The 25381-nt window shown below is 45.3% G+C and overlaps 1 protein-coding gene across 2 annotated transcripts in view; it reads right to left on the reverse strand.

Moving 5' to 3' along the window:
* adcyap1r1b (adenylate cyclase activating polypeptide 1b (pituitary) receptor type I) overlaps nt 1-25381 on the reverse strand; it is an 85636-nt gene that overhangs the window by 35079 nt on the left and 25176 nt on the right. For both annotated transcript variants that reach the window (XM_071346125.1, XM_071346126.1), the window contains exons 3-6: nt 18832-18931; nt 3821-3934; nt 3082-3191; nt 2800-2897 (exon numbers count right to left, since the gene is read on the reverse strand). In XM_071346125.1, coding sequence (XP_071202226.1) covers nt 2800-2897; nt 3082-3191; nt 3821-3934; nt 18832-18931 — 422 coding nt within the window. The remainder of the gene's footprint in view (nt 1-2799; nt 2898-3081; nt 3192-3820; nt 3935-18831; nt 18932-25381) is intronic.

The following is a 25381-nucleotide window of genomic DNA, read 5'->3' on the forward strand; positions in this document are numbered from 1 at the left end:
TCTGGTAAGACAAGGGGTGGCGGTCTATGTATATTTGTAAACAACAACTGGTGCACGATATCTAAGGAAGTCTCAAGGTTTTGCTCACCTGAGGTAGAGTATCTCATGATAAGCTGTAGACCACACTATCTACCTAGAGAGTTTTCATCTGTATTTTTTGTAGCTGTCTACATACCATCACAGACCGATGCTGGCACTAAGACCGCACTCAATGAGCTGTATACTGCCATAAGCAAACAGGAAAAGGCTCATCCAGGTGGCACTCCTAGTGGCCGAGGACTTTAATGCAGGGAAATTAAATCAGTTTTACCAAATTTCCACCAGCATGTTAAATGTGCAACCAGAGGGGAAAAAAACTCTAGACCACCTTTACTCCACACACAGAGATGCGCACAAAGCTCTCCCTCACCCTCCATTTGGCAAATCTGACCATAACTATATCCTCCTGATTCCTGCTTACAAGCAAAAATTAAAGCAGGAAGTACCAGTGACTCGGTCAATAAAAAAGTGGTCAGATGAAGCAGATGCTAATCTACAGGACTGTTTTGCTAGCACAGACTGGAATATGTTCCGGGATTCTTCTAATGGCATTTAGGAGTACACCACAACCATCACTAGCTTCATCAATAAGTGCATCAATGACGTCATCCCCACAGTGACTGTACGTACATACCCCAACTAGAAGCCATGGATTACAGGCAACATCCACACTGAGCTAAAGGGTAGAGCTGCCGCTTTCAAGGAGCGGGACTCTAACCCGGAAGCTTATAAGAAATCCCGCTATGCCCTCCGACGAACCACCAAACAGGCAAAGCATCAATACAGGACTAAGATCGAATCATACTACACCGGCTCCGACGCTCGTCGGATGTGGCAGAGCTTGAAAACTATTACAGACTACAAAGGGAAACACAGCCGAGAGCTACCCAGTGACACAAGCCTACCAGATGAGCTAAATTACTTCTATGCTCACTTCGAGGCAAGTAACACTGAAACATGCATGAGAGCATCAGCTCTTCCGGACGACTGTGTGATCATGCTCTCCGCAGCCGATGTGAGTAAGACCTTTAAACAAGTCAACATTCACAGACGGATTACCAGGACGTGTAGGATGCGCTGACCAACTGGCAAGTGTCTTCACTGACATTTTCAACCTCAGTCTGTAATACCAACATGTTTCAAGCAGACCACTATAGTCCCTGTGTCCAAGAACACTAAGGTAACCTGCCTAAATGACTACTGACCCCTAGCACTCATGTATGTAGCCATGAAGTGCTTTGAAAGGCTGGTCATGGATCACATCAACATCATTATCCCAGAAACCCCAGACCCACTCCAATTTGCATACCGCCCTAACAGATCCACAGATTATGCCATCTCTATTGCACTCTACACTGCCCTTTCCCACCTGGACAAAAGGAACACCTATGTGAGAATGCTATTCATTGATTACAGCTCAGCGTTCAACACCATAGTGCCCTCGAAGCTCATCACTAAGCTAAGGACCCTGGGACTAAACACCTCCCTCTGCAACTGGATCCTGGACTTCCTGACGGGCCGCCCCCAAGTGGTAAGGGTAGGTAACAACACATCTGCCACGCTGATCCTCAACATGGGGGCCCCTTAGGGATGCGGGCTCAGAGCCCTCCTGTACTCCCTGTTCACTCATGAATGCATGGCCAGGCATGACTCCAACACCATCATCAAGTTTGCCAATGACACAACAGTGGTAGGCCTGATCACCGACAACGATGAGACAGCCTATAGGGAGGAGGTCAGAGACCTGGCCATATGGTGCCAGGATACAACCTCTCCCTCAACGTGATCAAGACAAAGGAGATGATTGTGGACTACAGAAAAAGGAGGACCGAGCACGCCCCCATTCTCATAGACGGGGCTGCAGTGGAGCAGGTTGAGAGCTTAAAGTTCCTTGGTGTCCACATTACCAACAAACATGGTCCAAGCACAGCAAGACAGTCGTGAACAGGGCACGACAAAACCTACTCCCCCTCAGGAGACTGAAAAGATTTGGCATGAGTCCTCAGATCCTCAAAAGGTTCTACAGCTGCACCACCGAGAGCATCCTGACTGGTTGCATCACTGTCTGGTATGGCAACTGCTCGGCCTCCGACCGCAAGGCACTACAGAAGGTAGTGCGTACGGCCCAGTACATCACTGTGGCCAAGCTTCCTGTCATCCAGGAAATCTATACCAGGCGGTGTCAGCGGAAGGACATAAATTGTAAAAGACTCCAGCCACCCTAGTCATTGACTGTTCTCTCTGCTACTGCATGGCAAGCGGTACCGGAGCGCCAAGTCTAGGTCCAAGAGGCTTCTAAACAGCTTCTACCCCCAAGCCATAAGTCTCCTGAACATCTAATCAAATGGCTACCCAGAATATTTGCATTGCCCCCCCCCCCCCTCTTTTACACTGTTGCTATTCTGTTATTATCTATGCATAGTCACTTTAATAACTCTACCTACATGTACATATTAACTCAATTACCTCGACTAACCGGTGCCCCCGCACATTGACTCTGTACCGGTACCCCCTGTATACAGCCTCATGATTGATATTTTACTGCTGCTCTTTAATTATTTTTTACTTTTATTTCTTATGCTTATTTTTTTTAAGGTATTTTTTGTTTTAGTTATTTTTTAAACTGCATTGTTGGTTAGGGCTTGTAAGTAAGCATTTCACCGTAAGGTCTACACCTGTTGTATTTGGCGCATGTGACAAATAAAATTTGATTTGATCTGAGTGGGATTTGGGATTTTGACCTTTGGTGACCTTTCTCACCTGAACCTGCAAAGGATGACCATGGCTGTACAGAGAGAAACCAGAGAGGTGCTGTACCCCACCGTGTACAGAGCCTTCACCGACACGTAGTACATGTCCTGCAGTGAACAACAACAGTAAATCAAGAACACATATTTATCAGGGATATTAGCACAGACTGATACATATACCCTTATGTATGGCATGACCATAAGGAGTTGGCAAGAGAGCAGAAACAGACTGGCATCCAGGCTAAGGATTATGGGCGATGAGAGTGAGGGTAAGACAGTGTGGAGTGCTCACCGGATGCTCGTGGGTTCCGTTGGGTTCGTCGAACATGCAGGCATCCACATAGTGAGGGAAGGTCTCAGACCAGCCGCCCTCCGTACAGTTACGACTCACCTTCCCTAGCTCTACACACATAATAAACAATGTTAATGGTTAGCACATACAGTAGATTCAACATTTCAAAACATATTCTATTCTTATTTACAATAAAAGTGACTCCAATACATTATTTACCATTCATTTCTATTGGGCACAAAGTAATGTGAAACACAACCAAAACAAACAGCAAAGGCATCTAACAAATTTGTGGTCACAAGCTCCATGTAGTCATTTCATGCTATGAATAAGGGACCAAATACTTAACTTTTGACTACTTTAATACACATGTAAGTGAATTAGTCCCAATACATTTGGTCCCCTAAAATGGGGGGACTATGTACATAAAGTGCTGTAATTTCTAAATGTTTCACCCAATATGGATGAAAATACCCTAAAATTAAGGCTGACAGGCTGCACTTTAACCACATAGTCATTCTATCATTTTGAATCCAAAGTACTGGAGTACAGAGACAAAAATAATAATAATTGTCACTGTCCCAATACTTTTAGAGCTCACTGTATTTATCAGATGATAAGACAAGAGGTACAAATCAATGTTAGTTACAATAGATGTACAATGTGGATGTTAATATAAAACAAATAGACAGAGTCATGCCCAAAGTCTTGAGATGATTGACAGCTGTCATTCACTGACCATCGTCCTCCTCGCTCATGAACTGGATGAAGAGCTCTGGACAGCTGACCACAACCACCTCTCCCACCCGGGCAGGCTGCCAACACGTCAGGTTATCCCACAACCATGGGCACCCTGGGGGCACAACACAACACAGAGATGGTGAGTACCATGATTCAATAAAAAGAGCACAACACTCACAACATTCTTAGACCTTCTTCTGTGGTTGATGGAAAAACACCTTTGAAAGACAAAGATCTGATGTTATGGATTAGAAACAGGTATTGAACCGAAAACCTGAGTTAACTCTGTGGTCAGTGTAAATACTGTGGAAGTACCGATGTTACAATGGGGTATCCGTGGGATAGCACAACCTCAATGGTAAATCCCTTTTTCGGCAAGGCCACATCTGGCCAGCAGATGGCACTAGAGGCCAAGAAAGATGCAACTGCTCAGTTTGTATAATGCAAAAAATGGTAAATGGGTGTTTTCTGGTACTGCTCTAGTGTCTCTCTGTCTGCATCCTAAATTGCACTCTATTCCCTTTGTAATGAACTACTGACCAGAGCCTCTATCCCTAGGATGGTGTGTAGAGTGATGAGATTTGTCAGGCTTGTCTGGAGGGCTGTGAGGAATACAAAAACACTCAGTATGTCATAGATGGTAGTGTGTGTGTGTGTGTGTGTGTGTGTGTGTGTGTGTGTGTGTGTGTGTGTGTGTGTGTGTGTGTGTGTGTGTGTGTGTGTGTGTGTGTGTGTGTGTGTGTGTGTGTGTGTGTGTGTGTGTGTGTGTGTGTGTGTGTGTGTGTGTGTGTGTGTGTGTGTGTGTGTGTGTGTGTGTGTGTGTGTGTGTGTGTGTGTGTGCGCGCGCGCGCGTGCGTGCGTGCGTGCATGTAGGGGGGTGAGTAGCTGTGTGGCAGTCTAATAACACTGACGGTGACTTTGCCAGACTCCCAGTCATTGATATTCACAACCATAGAGACCTCCCTCTTTCTATCACCCTCCCTCCCTCCATCTCCCATACTCCCTCTATCCCTCCCTTCCTCCCTCTCTCACTCTATCCCTCTCTTTCTTTCCATCCTCTCTCTCTCCCTCTCTCTCCCTCTCTCCTCTCTCTCTCTCTCTGTCTCTCTCTCTCTCTCTCTCTCTCTCTCTCTCTCCCTCTCTCTCTCTCTTTCCCTGTAGGTGGAGTGTAAGGTGGTGATGGTGTTCTTCCACTACTGTGTCCTGTCTACCTACTTCTGGCTGTTCCCATACTCCTTCCCTCTGTACCTCTCCCACTCTCCCTCTCTCTCTCTCTTTCTCTCTCGCTCTCTCCCAGTTAAACATTCACACGGTCACAGTCATGCTCAGGTCACATAAGAAGAGAGACAACATTGAGTTCTTCTTTCTCTTTCCTCTTTCCCTCTCTTCCTTTATGTAGAGAAAAGGGGTCAGTGTGTTTGGCCTTGTTTTAATTCCAGCCGCATCGAGCCACAGTGAAAATAGCATCAGAGAGATGCAACCAAGGTCTGAGAAACTGCATCTCTACTAAGACAGAGAGAGAGAAAGAGAGAAAGAGACAGACGGAGAGAAAGAAAGAGAGACAGAGAAAAAGAGAGAGAGGCAGACAGAGACAGTGAGAGAGAGCGAGAGCGAGCGAGAGAGAGAGAGAGGTATGGCATGGCATGGCACAGTGTTATATTAGCACACTACCACACTAACTCGGCAAGTCAGTTAAGAACAAATTCTTATTTACATTGACAGCCTAGGAACAGTGGGTTAACTGCCTTGTTCAGGGGCAAAACAACAGATGTTTACCTTGTCAGCTCAGGGATTCGATCTAGCAACCTTTCAGGTTAATGGCCCAACTCTCTAACCACTAGGCTGCCTGCCTCCTCTGGCTAGAAGTTCAAAAGGAAATGATCTTAACAGAGAAAAATGTCCTCCTGTGTGCTACCTATATCCCCCCACTAGAATCCCCATACTTTAATGAAGACAGCTTCTCCATCCTGGAGGGGGAAATCAATAATTTCCAGACCCAGGGACATGTACTAGTCTGTGGCGACCTAAATGCCAGAACCGGACAAGAACCTGACACCCTCAGCACACAGGGGAACAAACACCTACCGGGAGGTGACAGCATTCCCTCCCCCATATGCCCCCCTAGGCACAACTACGACAACATTACCAACAAAAACAGGTCACAACTCCTGCAGCTCTGTCGCACGCTGGGGACTCCTATGGTAGGTACACCTATAGCTCATCTCTTGACAGTAGTACTGTAGACTACTTTATCACTGACCTCAACCCAGAATCTCTCAGAGAGTTCACAGTCAGCCCACTGAAACCCCTATCAGACCACAGCAAAATCACAGTCTACTTGAAGAGAGCAATACTCAATCATGAGGCATCAAAGCCAAAGGAACTGAGTAATATTAACTTCTCATTGTAAACTGCCTGCTCCTCAGTCCCAGTTGCTAATATATGCATATTATTATTAGTATTGGATAGAAAACATTGAAGTTTCTAAAACTGTTTGAATTATGTCTGTGAGTATAACAGAACTCATATGGCAGGCAAAAACCTGAGAAGTTCCACTTCCTGTTTGAATTGTTTCTGAGGTGGCAGATTTTCAACCAAGCTCTCATTGAAATTACAGCGAGATATTGATGAGTTTTCACTTCCTACGGCTGCCACTAGATGTCAACAGTCAATAGAACTTTGTCTGATGACTCTAATGTGAAGGGGGGCCGAAGGAGACAGGAATTAGTAATCACTGCCATGAGGTGGCCACGCATTGAACACGCGCCTTTACATGAGGAGGACCTCATTATTCAAGATGTATGTTAACAACATTCTAAAGATTAATTCAGTACATCGTTTGACATGTTTCTACTGACTGTTACGGAACTTTTGGACATTTCGTCACGTTATAGTGGATGCGCTTTGTGACTTTGGAATTGTTTACCGCTAACGCGCTAACCAAAGTAGCTAATTGGACATAAATAACGGACAATATCGAACAAATCAAGCATTTATTGTGGACCTGGGATTCCTAGGACTGCATTCTGATGAAGTTCATCAAAGGTAAGGAAACATTTATCATGTATTTTCTGGTTTCTGTTGACCCCAACATGGCGGCTAATTTGGCTATTGTTCTGAGCTCCGTCTCAGATTATTGCATGATTTGCTTTTTCCGTAAAGTTTTTTGGAAATCTGACACAGCGGTTGCATTAAGGAGAGGTATATCTATAATTCCATGTGTATAACTTGTCATCATCATCTACATTTATGATGAGTATTTCTGTTGAAACGATGTGGCTATGCAAAATCACTTGATGTTTTTGGAACTAGTCAATCTAGTCGCCTCAATGTAAACTCAGATTTTTTGTTATAAATATGAACTTTATCAAACAAAACATGCATGTATTGTGTAACATGAAGTCCTATGTGTCACGCCCTGGCCTTAGTTATCTTTGTTTTCTTTATTATTTTAGTTAGGCCACGGTGTGACATGGGGGATGTATGTGTTTTGTATTGTCTAGGGTTTTTTGTATGTTTATGGGGCAGTGTTTAGTCTAGGTGTATGTATGTCTATGGTTGCCTAGATTGGTTCTCAATTAGAGACAGCTGTCTATCGTTGTCTCTGATTGGGAGCCATATTTAGGCAGCCATAGTCATTAGGTAGTTTGTGGGTGATTGTCTATGTCTATGTGTAAGTTGTCTGATGAACAGGGCAGAACAGGGCTCCGGGCAGCCGAGCGGGAAAACTCGCCTCCCTGCGGTCCCGGCATCCTTTCACTCCCTCCTCTCTACATTCTCCTCTTCTGTCTCTGCTGCTAAAGCCACTTTCTACCACTCTAAATTCCAAGCATCTGCCTCTAACCCTAGGAAGCTCTTTGCCACCTTCTCCTCCCTCCTGAATCCTCCTCCCCCTCCTCCCCCCTCCTCCCTCTCTGCGGATGACTTCGTCAACCATTTTGAAAAGAAGGTCGACGACATCCGATCCTCGTTTGCTAAGTCAAACGACACCGCTGGTTCTGCTCACACTGCCCTACCCTGTGCTTTGACCTCTTTCTCCCCTCTCTCTCCAGATGAAATCTCGCGTCTTGTGACGGCCGGCCGCCCAACAACCTGCCCGCTTGACCCTATCCCCTCCTCTCTTCTCCAGACCATTTCCGGAGACCTTCTCCCTTACCTCACCTCGCTCATCAACTCATCCTTGACCGCTGGCTACGTCCCTTCCGTCTTCAAGAGAGCGAGAGTTGCACCCCTTCTGAAAAAACCTACACTCGATCCCTCCGATGTCAACAACTACAGACCAGTATCCCTTCTTTCTTTTCTCTCCAAAACTCTTGAACGTGCCGTCCTTGGCCAGCTCTCCTGCTATCTCTCTCAGAATGACCTTCTTGATCCAAATCAGTCAGGTTTCAAGACTAGTCATTCAACTGAGACTGCTCTTCTCTGTGTCACGGAGGCGCTCCGCACTGCTAAAGCTAACTCTCTCTCCTCTGCTCTCATCCTTCTAGACCTATCGGCTGCCTTTGATACTGTGAACCATCAGATCCTCCTCTCCACCCTCTCCGAGCTGGGCATCTCCGGCGCGGCCCACGCTTGGATTGCGTCCTACCTGACAGGCCGCTCCTACCAGGTGGCGTGGCGAGAATCTGTCTCCGCACCACGTGCTCTCACCACTGGTGTCCCCCAGGGCTCTGTTCTAGGCCCTCTCCTATTCTCGCTATACACCAAGTCACTTGGCTCTGTCATATCCTCACATGGCCTCTCCTATCATTGCTATGCAGACGACACACAATTAATCTTCTCCTTTCCCCCCTCTGATAACCAGGTGGCGAATCGCATCTCTGCATGTCTGGCAGACATATCAGTGTGGATGACGGATCACCACCTCAAGCTGAACCTCGGCAAGACGGAGCTGCTCTTCCTCCCGGGGAAGGACTGCCCGTTCCATGATCTCGCCATCACGGTTGACAACTCCATTGTGTCCTCCTCCCAGAGCGCTAAGAACCTTGGCGTGATCCTGGACAACACCCTGTCGTTCTCAACTCACATCAAGGCGGTGACCCGTTCCTGTAGGTTCATGCTCTACAACATTCGCAGAGTACGACCCTGCCTCACACAGGAAGCGGCGCAGGTCCTAATCCAGGCACTTGTCATCTCCCGTCTGGATTACTGCAACTCGCTGTTGGCTGGGCTCCCTGCCTGTGCCATTAAACCCCTACAACTCATCCAGAACGCCGCAGCCCGTCTGGTGTTCAACCTTCCCAAGTTCTCTCACGTCACCCCGCTCCTCCGCTCTCTCCACTGGCTTCCAGTTGAAGCTCGCATCCGCTACAAGACCATGGTGCTTGCCTACGGAGCTGTGAGGGGAACGGCACCTCCGTACCTTCAGGCTCTGATCAGGCCCTACACCCAAACAAGGGCACTGCGTTCATCCACCTCTGGCCTGCTCGCCTCCCTACCTCTGAGGAAGTACAGTTCCCGCTCAGCCCAGTCAAAACTGTTCGCTGCTCTGGCACCCCAATGGTGGAACAAACTCCCTCACGACGCCAGGTCAGCGGAGTCAATCACCACCTTCCGGAGACACCTGAAACCCCACCTCTTTAAGGAATACCTAGGATAGGATAAAGTAATCCTCCTAACCCCCCCCTCCCCCTTAAAAGAGTTAGATGCACTATTGTAAAGTGGTTGTTCCACTGGATATCATAAGGTGAATGCACCAATTTGTAAGTCGCTCTGGATAAGAGCGTCTGCTAAATGACTTAAATGTAAATGTAATGTAAGTTGCCAGTGTCTGCACTTATTGTTTGTATAGCTTCTCGTTCGTCTGTTTGTTGTTTTGATTAGTTTGTATAGTGTTCGTTTCGTTTTCGTCTTCATTAAAGAAAGAATGTATTGTTATCACGCTGCACCTTGGTCCTCCTCACTTAAATGTTATGACGAACGTGACAGAATCACCCACCAACCTAGTACCAAGCAGCGTGGGAAAAAGCAGCAGCAGCGATCGCAGGACTCATGGAATTGGGAGGAAATTCTGGACAGCGGAGGACCCTGGGCACAACCTGGAGAATATCGCCGCCCTCGTGAAGAGCTGGAGGCAGCTAAAGCCGAGAGGCGGTGGTATGAGGAGGCAGCACGGAAGCGAGGCTGGAAGCCTGAGAGTCAGCCCCAAAAATGTATTGGGGGAGCGCTAAAGCGGAGTGTGGCGAAGTCAGGTAGGAGACCTGCGCCAACTTCCCGGGCTTACCGTGGAGAGCGAGAGTACGGGCAGACACCGTGTTATGCGGAAGAGCGCACGGTGTCTCCTGTACGTGTGCATAGCCCGGTGCGGTACATCCCAGCTCCTCGTATCGGCCGGGCTAGAGTGGGCATTGAGCCAGGTGCCATGAAGCCGGCTCAACGCATCTGGTCTCCAGTGCGTCTCCTCGGGCCGGTGTACATGGCACCAGCCTTACGCATGGTGTCCCCGGTACGCCAGCACAGCGTACAGCACCGAGCCTGCCCAACCTTACCTGGTTGAATGCTCTCCGTAGCCCGACCAGTGCTACCCGCACTGGTCGGGCTACGGAGGTCATTCAACCAGGTAAGGTTGGGCAGGCTCGGTGCTCAAGGGAGCCAGTACGCCTTCACGGTCCGGTATATCCGGCACCACCTCCTTGCCCCAGCCCAGTACCACCAGTGCCTACACCACGCACCAGGCTTCCAGTGCGTCTCCAGAGCCCTTTTCCTCCTCCACGCACTCGCCCTGTGGTGCGTGTCTCCAGCCCGGTACCACCAGTTCCGGCACCACGCACCAAGCCCCCTGTGCGTCTCCAGAGCCCTGTGCGCCCTGTTGCTGCTCCCCGCACTAGCCTTGAGGTGCGTGTCCTTAGCCCGGTACCACCAGTTCCGGCACCACGCACCAGGCCTACTGTGCGCCTCAGCCGACCAGAGTCTGCCGTCTGCCCAGCGCCGTCTGCGCTGTCCGTCTGCCCAGCGCTGTCTGAGCTACCCGTCTGCCCAGCGCCGCCTGCGCTGCCCGTCTGCCAAGCGCCATCTGAGCTGTCCGTCTGCCCAGCGCCGCCTGCGCTGCCCGTCTGCCCAGCGCCGTCAAAGCCGCCCGTCTGTCCTGAGCCGCTAGAGCCGCCCGTCAGTCAGGAGCCGCTAGAGCCGCCCGTCAGTCAGGAGCCGCCAGAGCCGCTCGCCAGTCAGGAGCTGCCAGTGCCGCCCGCCAGTCAGGACCTGCCAGAGCCGCCAGTCAGCCGGGAGCTGCCAGAGCCGCCAGTCAGTCAGGAGCCGCCAGAGCCGCTCGCCAGTCAGGAGCTGCCAGTGCCGCCCGCCAGTCAGGACCTGCCAGAGCCGCCAGTCAGCCGGGAGCTGCCAGAGCCGCCAGTCAGCCGGGAGCTGCCAGAGCCGCCAGTCAGCCAGGAGCTGCCAGAGTCGTCAGTCAGCCAGGACCTGCCGGAGTCGTCAGTCAGCCAGGACCTGCCGGAGTCGTCAGTCAGCCAGGACCTGCCGGAGCCGCCAGTCAGCCAGGTCCTGCCGGTGCCGTCAGTCAGCCAGTACCTGCCAGAGTCGTCAGTCAGCCAGGACCTGCGAGAGTCGTCAGTCAGCCAGTACCTGCCAGAGCCGTCAGTCAGCCAGGACCGGCCAGAGCCGTCAGTCAGCCAGGACCGGCCAGAGCCGTCAGTCAGCCAGGACCGGCCAGAGTCGTCAGTCAGTCCGGAGCTGCCCCTCAGTCCGGAACTCGCGGTAAGGGTCCTCGCTCCAGAGGCGCCACCAAAGTGGGTTTGGACTATGGGGGAGTGGGGTCCACGCCCCGCACCCGAACCGCGCCGCCGTAAGAAGGCCCACCCGGACCCTCCCCTTCTGTGTCAGGTTTTGCGGTCGGAGTCCGCACCTTTTGGGGGGGGGGGGGTACTGTCACGCCCTGGCCTTAGTCATCTTTGTTTTCTTTATTATTTTAGATAGGCAAGGGTGTGACATGGGGGATATATGTGTTTTGTATTGTCTAGGGTTTTTGTATGTTTATGGGGCAGTGTTTAGTCTAGGTGTATGTATGTCTTAGGTTGCCTAGATTGGTTCTCAATTAGAGACAGCTGTCTATCGTTGTCTCTGATTGGGAGCCATATTTAGGCAGCCATAGTCATTAGGTAGTTTGTGGGTGATTGTCTATGTCTATGTGTAAGTTGCCAGTGTCTGCACTTATTGTTTGTATAGCTTCTCGTTCGTCTGTTTGTTGTTTTGATTAGTTTGTATAGTGTTCGTTTCGTTTTCGTCTTCATTAAAGAGAGAATGTATTGTTATCACGCTGCGCCTTGGTCCTCCTCACTTAAATGTTACGACGAACGTGACACTATGAGTGTCATCTGATGAAGATAATCAAAGGTTAGTGATTCATTTTATCTCTATTTCTGCTTTTTGTGAAAGCTATCTTTCGCTGGAAAAATGGCTGTGCTTATTGTGGTTTGGTGGTGACCTAACATAATCGTTTGTAGTGCTTTCGCTGAAAAGCATATTTGAAATCGGACACGTTGGTGGGATTAACAACAAGATTACCTTTAAAATGATATAAGACACATGTATGTTTGAGAAATTTTAATTATGAGATTTCTGTTGTTTGAATTTGGCGCCCTGCACTTTCACTGGCTGCTGTCATATCGATCCCGGTAGCGGGATGCAGCCATAAGAAGTTTTAATAGTTCATTCTAAGATTTGTATTTAATCATGTATATGTTTTTGCTGTTTGTTTGTTGTTATAGAGCCAAAAAGATTGGAGAAGTGGTTTATCCATACATCTCCATTTTGGATATATAATTCTTCATGTTGTTGTTTGTTTAGTGTTTTCCAATTTTCCCAGAAGTGGCTTTAGAGTCTATGGATTCTTCAATTACATTGAGCTGATTTCTGACGTACTGTTCCTTCTTTTTCCGTTGTGTATTTCTGTATTGTTTTAGTGATTCACCATAGTGAAGGCATAGACTAAGGTTTTCCGGGTCTCTATGTTTTTGGTTGGACAGGTTTCTCAATTCATTTCTTAGACTTTTGCATTCTTCATTAAACCATTTGTCATTGTTGTTCATTTTCTTCGGTTTTCTATTTGCGATTTTTTAGATTTGATAGGGAAGCTGATAGGTCAAATATACTGTTAAGATTTTCTACTGCCAAGTTTACACCTTCACTATTACAGTGGAACGTTTTGTCCAGGAAGTTGTCTGAAAGGGGTTGAATTTGTTGTTGCCTAATTGTTTTTTGGTAGGTTTCCAAACTACAATCGCTCCATCTATAGCATTTCTTAAAGACTACCAGAACACAGTAGATTCTCCAATTACCTGGAATGAACCACAGGACAAAATAAAAACCCTCCAACCCAAAAAGGCCTGTGGTGTTGATGGTATCCTCAATGAAATGATCAAATATACAGACAACAAATTCCAATTGGCTATACTAAAACTCTTTAACATCATCCTTAGCTCTGGCATCTTCCCCAATAGTTGGAACAAAGGACTGATCACCCCAAACCACAAAAGTGGAGACAAATTTGACCCCAATAACTACCGTGGGATATGCGTCAACAGCAACCTTGGGAAGATCCTCTGCATTATCATTAACAGCAGACTCGTACATTTCCTCAGTGAAAACAATGTACTGAGCAAATGTCAAATTGGCTTTTTACCAAATTATCATACGACAGACCACGTATTCACCCTGCACATCCTAATTGAAAAACAAACAAACCAAAACAAAGGCAAAGTCTTCGTTGATTTCAAAAAAGCCTTCAACTCAATTTGGCATGAGAGTCTGCCATACAAATTGATGGAAAGTGGTGTTGGGGGAAAAGCATACGGCATTACAAAATCCATGTACACAAACAACAAGTGTGTGGTTAAAATAGGTAAAAAACACACACATTTCTTCCCACAGGGCGAGACAGGGATGCAGCTTAAGCCCCACCCTCTCCAATATACAGTGGGGAGAACAAGTATTTGATACACTGCCGATTTTGCAGGTTTTCCTACTTACAAAGCATGTAGAGGTCTGTAATTTTGATCATAGGTACACTTCAACTGTGAGAGACGGAATCTAAAACAAAAATCCAGAAAATCACATTGTATAATTTTTAAGTAATTAATTTGCATTTTATTGCATGACATAAGTATTTGATACATCAGAAAAGCAGAACTTAATATTTGGTACAGAAACCTTTGTTTGCAATTACAGAGATCATACGTTTCCTGTAGTTCTTGACCAGGTTTGCACACACTGCAGCAGGGATTTTGGCCCACTCCTCCATACAGACCTTCTCCAGATCCTTCAGGTTTCGGGGCTGTCGCTGGGCAATACGGACTTTCAGCTCCCTCCAAAGATTTTCTATTGGGTTCAGATCTGGAGACTGGCTAGGCCACTCCAGGACCTTGAGATGCTTCTTACGGAGCCACTCCTTAGTTGCCCTGGCTGTGTGTTTCGGGTCGTTGTCATGCTGGAAGACCCAGCTACGACCCATCTTCAATGCTCTTACTGAGGGAAGGAGGTTGTTGGCCAAGATCTCGCGATACATGGCCCCATCCATCCTCCCCTCAATACGGTGCAGTCGTCCTGTCCCCTTTGCAGAAAAGCATCCCCAAAGAATGATGTTTCCACCTCCATGCTTCACGGTTGGGATGGTGTTCTTGGGGTTGTACTCATCCTTCTTCTTCTTCCAAACACGGCGAGTGGAGTTTAGACCAAAAAGCTCTATTTTTGTCTCATCAGACCACATGACCTTCTCCCATTCCTCCTCTGGATCATCCAGATGGTCATTGGCAAACTTCAGACGGGCCTGGACATGCGCTGGCTTGAGCAGGGGGACCTTGTGTACACTGCAGGATTTTAATCCATGACGGCGTAGTGTGTTACTAGTGGTTTTCTTTGAGACTGTGGTCCCAGCTCTCTTCAGGTCATTGACCAGGTCCTGCCGTGTAGTTCTGGGCTGATCCCTCACCTTCCTCATGATCATTGATGCCCCACGAGGTGAGATCTTGCATGGAGCCCCAGACCGAGGGTGATTGACCGTCATCTTCAACTTCTTCCATTTTCTAATAATTGCGCCAACAGTTGTTGCCTTCTCCCCAAGCTGCTTGCCTATTGTCCTGTAGCCCATCCCAGCCTTGTGCAGGTCTACAATTTTATCCCTGATGTCCTTACACAGCTCTCTGGTCTTGGCCATTGTGGAGAGGTTGGAGTCTGTTTGATTGAGTGTGTGGACAGGTGTCTTTTATACAGGTAACGAGTTCAAACAGGTGCAGTTAATACAGGTAATGAGTGGAGAACAGGAGGGCTTCTTAAAGAAAAACTAACAGGTCTGTGAGAGACGGAATTCTTACTGGTTGGTAGGTGATCAAATACTTATGTCATGCAATAAAATGCAAATTAATTAGTTAAAAATCATACAATGTGATTTTCAGGATTTTTGTTTTAGATTCCGTCTCTCACAGTTGAAGTGTACCTATGATAAAAATTACAGACCTCTACATGCTTTGTAAGTAGGAAAACCTGCAAAATCGGCAGTGTATCAAATACTTGTTCTCCCCACTGTATATATATACAAATTGGCGAGGGCACTAGAAAAGTCTGCAGCACCCGGCCTCACCCTACTAGAATCTGAAGTCAAATGTCTACTGTTTGCTAATGCAGTGCTTCAGTCACCAACCAAGAAGAGCCTACAACAGCAACTAGATCTTCTGCACAGGTTCTGCCAAACCTGGGCCCTGACATTAAATCTCAGTAGGACCAAAATAATGGTGTTCCAAAAAAGGTCCAGTCGCCAGGACCACAAATACAAACTCCATCTAGACACCGTTGCCCTAGAGTACACAAAAAACTATACATACCTTGGCCTAAACATCAGAGCCACAGGTAACTTCCACAAATCTGTGAACGATCTGAGATACAAGGCAAGAAGGGCATTCTATGCCATCAAAAGGAACATATAATTCGACATACCAATTAGGATCTGAATAAAAAAACTTGAATCAGTTATAGAACCCATTGCACTTCATGGTTGTGAGGTCTGGGGTCCGCTCACCAACCAAGAATTCACAAAATGGGACCAACACCAAATTGAGACTCCACATGCAGAATTCTGCAAAAATATCCTCCATGTACAACGTAGGACACCAAATAATGCATACAGAGCAGAATTAGGCCGATACCCGCTAATGATCAAAATCCAGAAAAGAGCCGTTAAATTCTACAACCACCTAAAAGGAAGCGATTCCCAAACCTTCCATAACAAAGCAATCACCTACAGAGAGATGAACCCTAAGCAAGCTGGTCCTGGGTCTTTGCTCCCAAACACACCCCACAGAGCCCCAGGACAGCAACTCAATTAGACCCAACCGAATCATGAGAAAACAAAAAGATAATTACTTGACACATTGGAAAGAATTAACAAAAAAACGAATTAAACTAGAATGCTATTTGGTCCTAAACAGAGAGTACACAGTGGCAGAATACCTGACCACTGTGACTGACTCAAACTTAAGGAAAGCTTTGACTATGTACAGACTCAGTGAGCCTTGCTATTGAGAAAGACTGTTGTAGGCAGACCTGGCTCTCAAGAGAAGACAGGCTATGTGCACACTGCCCACAAAATGAGGTGGAAACTTTCCCTCAGATTACACAGATCCACAAAGAATTCGAAAACAATCCCAATTTTGATAAACTTCCATATCTACTGGGTGAAATACCACAGTGTGCCATCACAGCAGTAAGATTTGTGACCTGTTACCACAAGAAAAGGTCAACCAGTGAAGAACAAACACCATTGTAAATACAACACATATTTATGCTTATTTATTTTCCCTTTTGTACTTTAACCATTTGTACATCGTTACAACACTGTATATATACATTGCTTTGGCAATGTTAACATACGTTTCCCATGCCAATAAAGCATCTTGAATTGAATTGAATAGAGAGAGAGAGAGAGAGAGAGAGAGAGAGAGGATGAGAGAGAGAGAGAGAGAGGATGAGAGAGAGAGAGAGAGAGAGAGGATGAGAGAGAGAGAGAGAGGATGAGAGAGAGGATGAGAGAGAGGATGAGAGAGAGAGAGAGAGAGAGAGAGAGAGAGAGAGAGAGAGAGAGAGAGAGAGAGAGAGAGAGAGAGAGAGAGAGAGAGAGAGAGAGAGAGAGAGAGAGAGAGAGAGAGAGAGAGAGAGAGAGAGAGAGAGAGAGAGAGAGAGAGAGAGAGAGAGAGAGAGATTCAGTCTGACAGCCTAGCATCTGCTCTTCATGGTTTATTCTGCTTCAGCTCAAACAACATCAGTATCAAGGACCAGCCCTACAACTAGCCACTTCCGTAACATTCCCCAAATGATCTTCTCCTAACAACATAACATCATTTTACATGACATAATATAACATAACATTATTATCATACCTCTAAAATGTGCCTACAAAACACCCCCTAACAATTCCATTCTGTTCAAGAGACAGACAGTGTTATATAGCACAGCCATATTTATCCTGTGAATCAATCTGTCATATGTGTGTCTATCGCCAATCTCTCTGCTGGTTTAGCTCCTCAACCAAGCCTCCCTCCTTCTATTTTACCCTCCCTCTCTCTCTCCCTCTCCTCTCTCTCTCTCTCTCTCTCTCTCTCTCTCTCTCTCTCTCTCTCTCTCTCTCTCTCTCTCTCTCCCTCTCTCCCTCTATCTCCAATCTCTCTGCTGGTTTAGCTTGAGTGCTCTTCAACCAAGCCTCCATCTTCACAGTCTGGACACACACACACAAGCTCTCATTCCCCCAACACCCCCCTCTCCACACACACATCCTCTGTCCTCGCTCCCCCAACTGCTTTCTACAAATTTGTTTTGACAGCTGGTGTGTTCATACTCTCAGAACAAACCACACAGGAGAGGTTTTCTCTGTGAAATAACTCAGGGGAGGCTGCATGTATACTGTATGTAGTAACATCCTGAGCTGTACTGAGCTCTGTGTTACAGGGTCCGTCGGGGAGAGGAGGGGAAGGCTGTGGGGCCTGGAGACTGTCTCAATGTACTGTGCGTAGAAGCAGCCTGATCTGTACTAGCTTTACTGGGTTGTCACAGGTTCTGTCGGGAAGAAGGGAGGAGGGTTGTGGGGCTGAGGAGCTTCGAGACTCTACGGTTCAATGTAATCTTCTCTTCACACATCATCTATCCTTCCTGTCACAGAGAGACGGCTGTCACTCACTGGCTGTCAGATCACATTATAGAATCAACACAGGATCGCTTTATGTTTTCTATTTGTTCTTACGTTCTCTATTTCTTCCTCTCTTTGTCTCACTTTCTCTTTTACTTCCTCTCTACCACGGCAGAACAACAACAGTGCCGATTATGACTTAAATGATTTTTGGTCAAGACTCATACGTATAATGCTTCTCAGTATCCTTCTGTCTGTCAGTCTCATATAGCACACGGTAACTGGCATCTACCGCTGGGACCAGTTATGTATGTATGACTACTGTGTGAATAATCATGAATATGTCAGAGCAAACCAAAAATCTAACCTTTAAAATTATATCTGTGGATTATGGAGACACCATGTACCCTGAAAAACATTAGAATCCCAAAAGATTGGCTGTATCTGAAATCCTGTTTTCCTAAATAGAAAAACGGAAAGGCAAATCGAGGAATACCTGAAGCTGACAATAATTAATCTAACTGGCACACTAACATTGCAAAATTGAATTACAGAAATGGGGAGATCTGTATGTGTGTGTTGCTGGGTCTGTAAATGGTCCATATTCACACTTGTCACTTTAAACTTGTCAGATTACTGCCTAACTGCCACTGTTTAGCACAGCTGAATCAATGGTGCTAGGCTGCTAATGAAAATAAAGTGTTTCATCAATATTTAATCTCAAAATGTGTTACCTCGTCAATCTCTAACATATGAATAGAGGTATAAATACGGACACTACAAAAACCCACAAGAGGAGAAGCCTAAACATACTGTAAATACACCAAACAAATAGACATAGACACACGCACACAAGCACTCAGCTACATACACACACATACGGAACCTACTAAACTCTAGGTCGTTTTCTGGGTCATCCTCTGCCATCCTCTCCATACATTTCTCGTGTTCTCTCTTGATGACACAGTCAGAGTGGTGGAGACTAGACACCTGCAACACAGAAACATGATCTCATTAGAATATATCAAAACAGTGGGATTTAACCATTCTAGTTATATGTCATCTTAGCTGACATATTAGTTCTTAATCACATATGGTGACATACAGAACTTTTTACATGGGTTAGAGGTCAGACTACAACAGATAGACCACCATGTTTAGACATACAGGCCCCAGACTACAACAGATCATTATAGACCACCATGTTTAGACATACAGGCCCCAGACTACAACAGATCATTATAGACCACCATGTTTAGACATACAGGCCCCAGACTACAACAGATCATTATAGACCACCATGTTTAGACATACAGGCCCCAGACTACAACAGATCATTATAGACCACCATGTTTAGACATACAGGCCCCAGACCACAACAGATCATTAGGAGGATCTTCATTTGAGACAGTTTCCTACAGCAGGAAAATAATCTTGCAGCAAAAGAAAATGTGAATTATTATGTGGATTATAATTAATGGACAGTTGATTTGGGGATGATACATTTTTCTTAAGGGAAAATCAAGTCTGGAAGTGGAAATTAAAAACTTCACAAGCCTTTTCAAACCTCACACTAAAAGTTTTACATTTCCTGCATTGCAGGACAGTTCTCCTGCAACAGGGTGATCAAATGAAGATCCTATATCTGTACAAGCATTGACCACAGACCATTAGGAATACACAGAGGGACGCTGAACAGAAAACCACTTACACAGTTTAATTAGCTGTGTACATCCACCTGTTTGTGTTGCTTACACACCAGTGAGCAGTCACAAGACGTGCTATGCAGAATTAGCTCAGTCCTGCTTAATGTGCTATGTTCATTACTCATGAATGTCGAAGATAAAGGCAAGAGTTAAGCCATCCAGGACACAGAGGGCATTTGCCACCAGAAACCAGAACACACACTGAACACCCCCAACATGACAACATGACAACACATAAAGATGAACCATAGATGAAGAGAACAGACACTGTATCATCACTGTATTAAGACAATACAGAGGCAAGCTCATAGCAACAGCCAGGAGCCTGGAGCCACGTACAGAGACATGGAGGTCAGGCCCTGAGAGACCCTCTCTGCCACCCCACGCAGCCTGCTGGCGGATACACAAAGCTGGGCTGCCTGCGGAGGGCAAGGGGGGTTGGAAAGGAGAGAGGGGACACTGTCCAGCCTTTGTGCTGGTGTCAGCCATCAGTCCACACACGCACGCATGCACACGCACACACACTAGCCCTGGGAGACGTCGGTCCAGCCTCATCATCCTGGCTTTATGAACCTCAGCAGCTCCATGGGGGAGAAGGTTATTATATTATATTCATCACCACCATAGGAGGTGTGGGTTCTTATACTCACCAGAGTTACTGACGTCAGCAACACAACGTGGGCGCATACACAGACTGGCTGGAACCACAGTTCTTGGCTAGAACCAGTATAGACATGACTAAGTAACAAACATAGAAAAAAACAACTGTCTACAACTACTGATACTGTAAATAACGACAGTTTTGTGTCGAAAATGAAAGAAAAACACATGACTTGATAAAAACTATTCACATGTATCCACAGCTATTCACAATGAGGCATTAGAATTAGAGGTCTTCACGGGTCCAACAGACTCTAAATTCTGAGATCCGACCTGTGATCCGAATGGGTCCGGATCTGGGTTGAGCCTGATATAATTGCCACGGGTCTTGGGTATCTGCAATTATAATTGATTTACCGAATGGACCCGATTGGACCCACCCCTGTTAATTTAATGTGCGTGTGAGCTCGTTATCTGTGGCAGCCAATTGCAACTCAATAAAACGTATAGCTTATGACCAGCTGAAACTGGGTCCTCGGGACAAGTTGTGATATTGTAGTAAAGATGAGAAAAATGTTGGCACGGCCAAATGGTGTGCAAGTTGCTATTCAGGCTTTCTAACTTTTAAATATTGTAATATCTTTTGTTTTTATCATTATTATTATTATTATATATCATTATTGTAGGCCTATTTAAGAATCTAAACCAGTTCCTAAAATATGCAAAAAGTGTTTTGTTTCATTGTGTTGAGACATTTTCGTTGGCTAAATTAAGTTTGAACTGTCTTTTTAATTTTGTGGTCCGTATTTAGTTTAAGATACAGTAGGTTAGAAGTAGGCCTGTTGTAAAATAAATCGTTGGCTAAATTAAGTTTGAACTGTCTTTTTAATTTTGCGGTCCGTATTTAGTTTAAGATACAGTAGGTTAAAAGTAGGCCTGTTGTAAAATAAATAGCATTAGCCTATTGCTGTCATTTGTTGGCTAGGCCAACGATAGGCACTCGCCTTTGTTGGTAAATTCTGCAATATAAGCATAGCCAGTTCAAAACTTTTGTGAAGCTTTAAACAATTTCTTTAAATATGCAATAAGTGTTTGTTTCATTTTGTTGAGCCATTTTCTTTGACCAAATTAAGTTCCAACTGTAATGTTGTGTTTGTCACAATATAATAGAATTACCAGCCTACTATAGGGCTACACTCACTAATGAAAAGGAAAAAACTAAACTTTATATACCAATATATAATATTGGTTATAATAATAACCTCTTTGTATTTTCCCTATAAACAATCCTTGATGCTGTAAACAATGCTCCAGGTGGGAAAGGGCAGTGTGGAGTGCGATTGAGATTGCGTCATCTGAGGATCTGTTGGGGCGGTATGCCAATTGGAGTGGGTCTAGGGTTTCCGGCATGGGGGTGTTGATGTGAGCCATGACCAGCCTTTCAAAGCACTTCATGGCTACCGACGTGAGTACTACGGGCGGTAATCATTTAGGCAGGTTACCTTCGCTTTCTTGGGCACAGGGACTATGGTGGTCTGTTTGAAACATGTAGGTATTACAGACTTGGCCAGGGAGAGGTTGACACTTGCCAGTTGGTCCTCACATGCTTTGAGTACACATCAGGGTAATCCGTCTGACCCCGCAGCTTTGTGAATGTTGACCTGTTTAAAGGTCTTGCTCACATGGCTATGAAAAGCGTGATCACACAGTCATCCAGAACAGCTGGTGCTCTCATGCATGCTTCAATGTTGCTTGCCTTGAAGCGAGCATAAAAGGCATTTAGCTCGTCTGGTAGGCTCGCGTCACTGGGCAGTTCGTGGCTGGGTTTCCCTTTGTAGTTCGTAATATTTTTCAAGCCCTGCCACATCCGACAAGCGCCAGAGCCTGTGTAGTAGGATTCAAGCGTTCGCTCCATGTATCCGGGTAAGAATTTAGCTACATTTTCAGATATGTTTCTAATTTTGTCAGAAAGCCATTTTTATTGCAAGTTAAAGTGTTCTGTTAGTTAGCTGCTAGCAAACGCTAGCTTGCTGGCTCGCTAGCTAACGTTACCTGTATGATCTGTGTAGCAATATTAAATGAATCAGAAATCCATTTGCATTGCTAGTTATGGCCTAATGTTAGCTAGCTAACGTTGAACCTAGTTTGTTAGCTTTAGCTACCTGCAGATTCATACTACAGCTATGACAGTGTTTGTATTGGTAGTAGTATGAGTTGGGATTATGCCGCTTCATTGTTTAGCTAGCTAGCTAGCTACCTAGCTAGCTACATGTCTAAACAAAAGACTCAATTTAGGCCGGATTATTACATGACCCATCAAATTAGTCAGGTGTGTCTGGGTGTGATTATGGCCATCTATTGTTTTCATGAACATGTAAACAGGTCTAAACAATAAAGACCCATCCACTTAGCTAGATGTGGCTGGGGGGGGGTTATAGCATTTCGGGTAGCAGTGTGTCGGGTAAGCGTCATCTAATAATGCTAAAATATTTATGAAATATTTTTATCTGGACACTTTATATTTTTGATATTGCTACTATGCAAGTAACCACTTCACTGTACCATTTACACCTTCTGTATCCTGTGCATGTGACATGACCTCACATGTGAATCCTTAAAGAGATGGGTGGGGCTTCCGATGTTGAATGGCTGTAAACAAAGAAGAACTCTCCAGTTGGTGTACCACCTCATTCAAGGGTCATTTTCTCAAAAGTGGGGTTACAAGTAGGGTCTAAAATTTTACAGTAAATTTCCTGAATTCTCCAGAAACTTTTCATGGGAAGTTAAGCCCTGGAATTTGGGGAATGTTGCTTTAATTCATCAAAAAAGTTAGCTTATAACAGTGAAGGCAATATAAGGCAATTCAAGGTTTTGTGGCATATTTTGGTTAAACTATCTCCAATTCAATGGAATTGCAACCCTCTGCATGCACAATGCCTTCTTCCATCACATGTACAGTGAAATATTTATCTTATTTATCTGCTCATGGAATTGTATTTATTTTTTTTTACTCTGTTTTTTCTAATCTTTACAGGAAAATGCCACAGGCACTACCTGATGTGTGGAGACATTTCACTGCAGCTAATGTAGAAGGAAAAGCTGTGTACATTTGCAAATACTGTGCCAAATCATATGTGAAGAATGCAACAAAGATGCAGAATCATCTGGCCAAGCGCATAAAGTTCCCTCAGCGCTCACAACAAGCAACCTCTGACAAAAGTCCCTCTACTTCTATTCGAGGTGAAAATTATGAATCAGACACATTATCGATAGCAACAGCTCATGGTTCTCCTGGAATCAGAAGTTGTTTGACTCAATGGAGGAACGTAGTCAGAGAAATGCTGATGAATGTCTTGCTCGAGCTGTGTATGCAACTGGTTCACCTCTGATGCGCACAGGCAATGTGCATTGGAAGAGATTTCTGAACGTTCTTCACCCAGCATACACCCCTCCAACCAGCCATGCTTTATCTACTAATTTGCTGGATACAGAGTTCAACAGAGTTCAAGTGAAGGTCAAGCAAATCATAGAGAAAGCAGACTGTATTATAATAATCTCTGATGGGTGGTCGAATGTTCGTGGGCAAGGAATAATTAACTACATAATCTCCACCCCTCAACCAGTATTCTACAAGAGCACAGACACAAGGGACAACAGACCCACCGGTCCCTACATTGCAGATGAGCTGAATGGAGTCATCAGTGACCTTGGACCACAGAAGGTATTTGCACTGGTGACAGACAATGCTGCGAACATGAAGGCTGCTTGGTCTAAAGTGGAGGAGTCCTACTCTCACATCACACACATTGGCTGTGCTGCTCATGCATTGAATCTGCTCCTCGAGGGACATCATGGCACTGAAAACAATGGATACACTCTACAAGGGAGCCAAGGATATGGTTAGGTATGTGAAGGGTCATCAAGTTATAGCAGCAATCTACCTCACCAAGAAAAGTGAGAAGAATAAGAGCACCACATTGAAGCTTCCCAGCAACAACCATTGGGGTGGTGTTGTCATCATGTTTGACAGTCTCCTGAAGGGGAAGGAGTCTCTCTAAGAAATGGACATATCACAGTCTGCCGATATGGACAGCCCCATCAAAAGCATCCTCCTGGATGGGAGATGCGATGGATCATTGGGGATCATTCAATATTCCCTTTCTTTTGTTATTCAGTGAAATCATTCCATGTGAAGAATCAACTCATTTAATTAAAGTTCAATTCGTAACTAAATTGTTTTTTAAAATGTATATTGGAAGGATTTAATCATTTACAATTATGTCTACTTAAGATAAGGTAAAAGGTTTATGTTTCTGTCTCCATATGATATGGTAAATATATCCAATACAAAAAAACATCTACATTTACATCTACATTTAAATTTCCGTTAATTCCCCTATATTCCCGTTAATTCCCATATTTTCCCACGGAAAGTTTCCACCTCCTTATATTCCCCAAAATGTTCAACCCTAGTTACAAGTTTATCAACTTTCAAAGCAGAATTACTTTCCCATTGTTCCTCAACAGCAGTGTATGATAGACCAATTTATAGCTCTGAGTCTCTACTTTCATCCAATGTAAAAATAAAAATAAATTGCTACTTGCTACTCAAATTTTGCTACTTAAGACTGAATTGAGGTGGTCGGTCACATATCTGCCAGTGTGTCTGGTCTCTTGCGCTGTGTCCTCTCGCGCCTGCCTTTGTCAGGGTGATTTAAACGATCCCAGAGCAACCTTAACTGATCCAGAAAGTGTGCCGCCCTCCCACTGCATGGTTTGATAAGCTCATCATCGGCTAATTGGCCTGGATCAAGACTCGATCTCATCATCATCCTTATGTAGCGTATTGGCGTAGCGTTTCACTGTATTATCACAACACTATTAGACCATGGCTGTGTCCGCACACATTGTATTATCATGCCAGTCAATACAGATGGCGTATCTTTATTTGATCATCTTGTTATCACAGCAGGAAATGCAAACGTGTAATGTGTTCAAGGTTTAAAAAGGCTTCTAAAAAGATTGTAATTTCCACTTTAATATTTCAGACTTGATTTCCTACCGAAAAATGTATTTTTATTTATTTAACTAGGCAAGTCAGTTAAGAACAAATTCTTATTTACAATGACGGCCT

Source organism: Salvelinus alpinus, chromosome 16, assembly GCF_045679555.1.
Source record: "Salvelinus alpinus chromosome 16, SLU_Salpinus.1, whole genome shotgun sequence".
Classification (NCBI taxonomy): domain Eukaryota; kingdom Metazoa; phylum Chordata; class Actinopteri; order Salmoniformes; family Salmonidae; genus Salvelinus; species Salvelinus alpinus.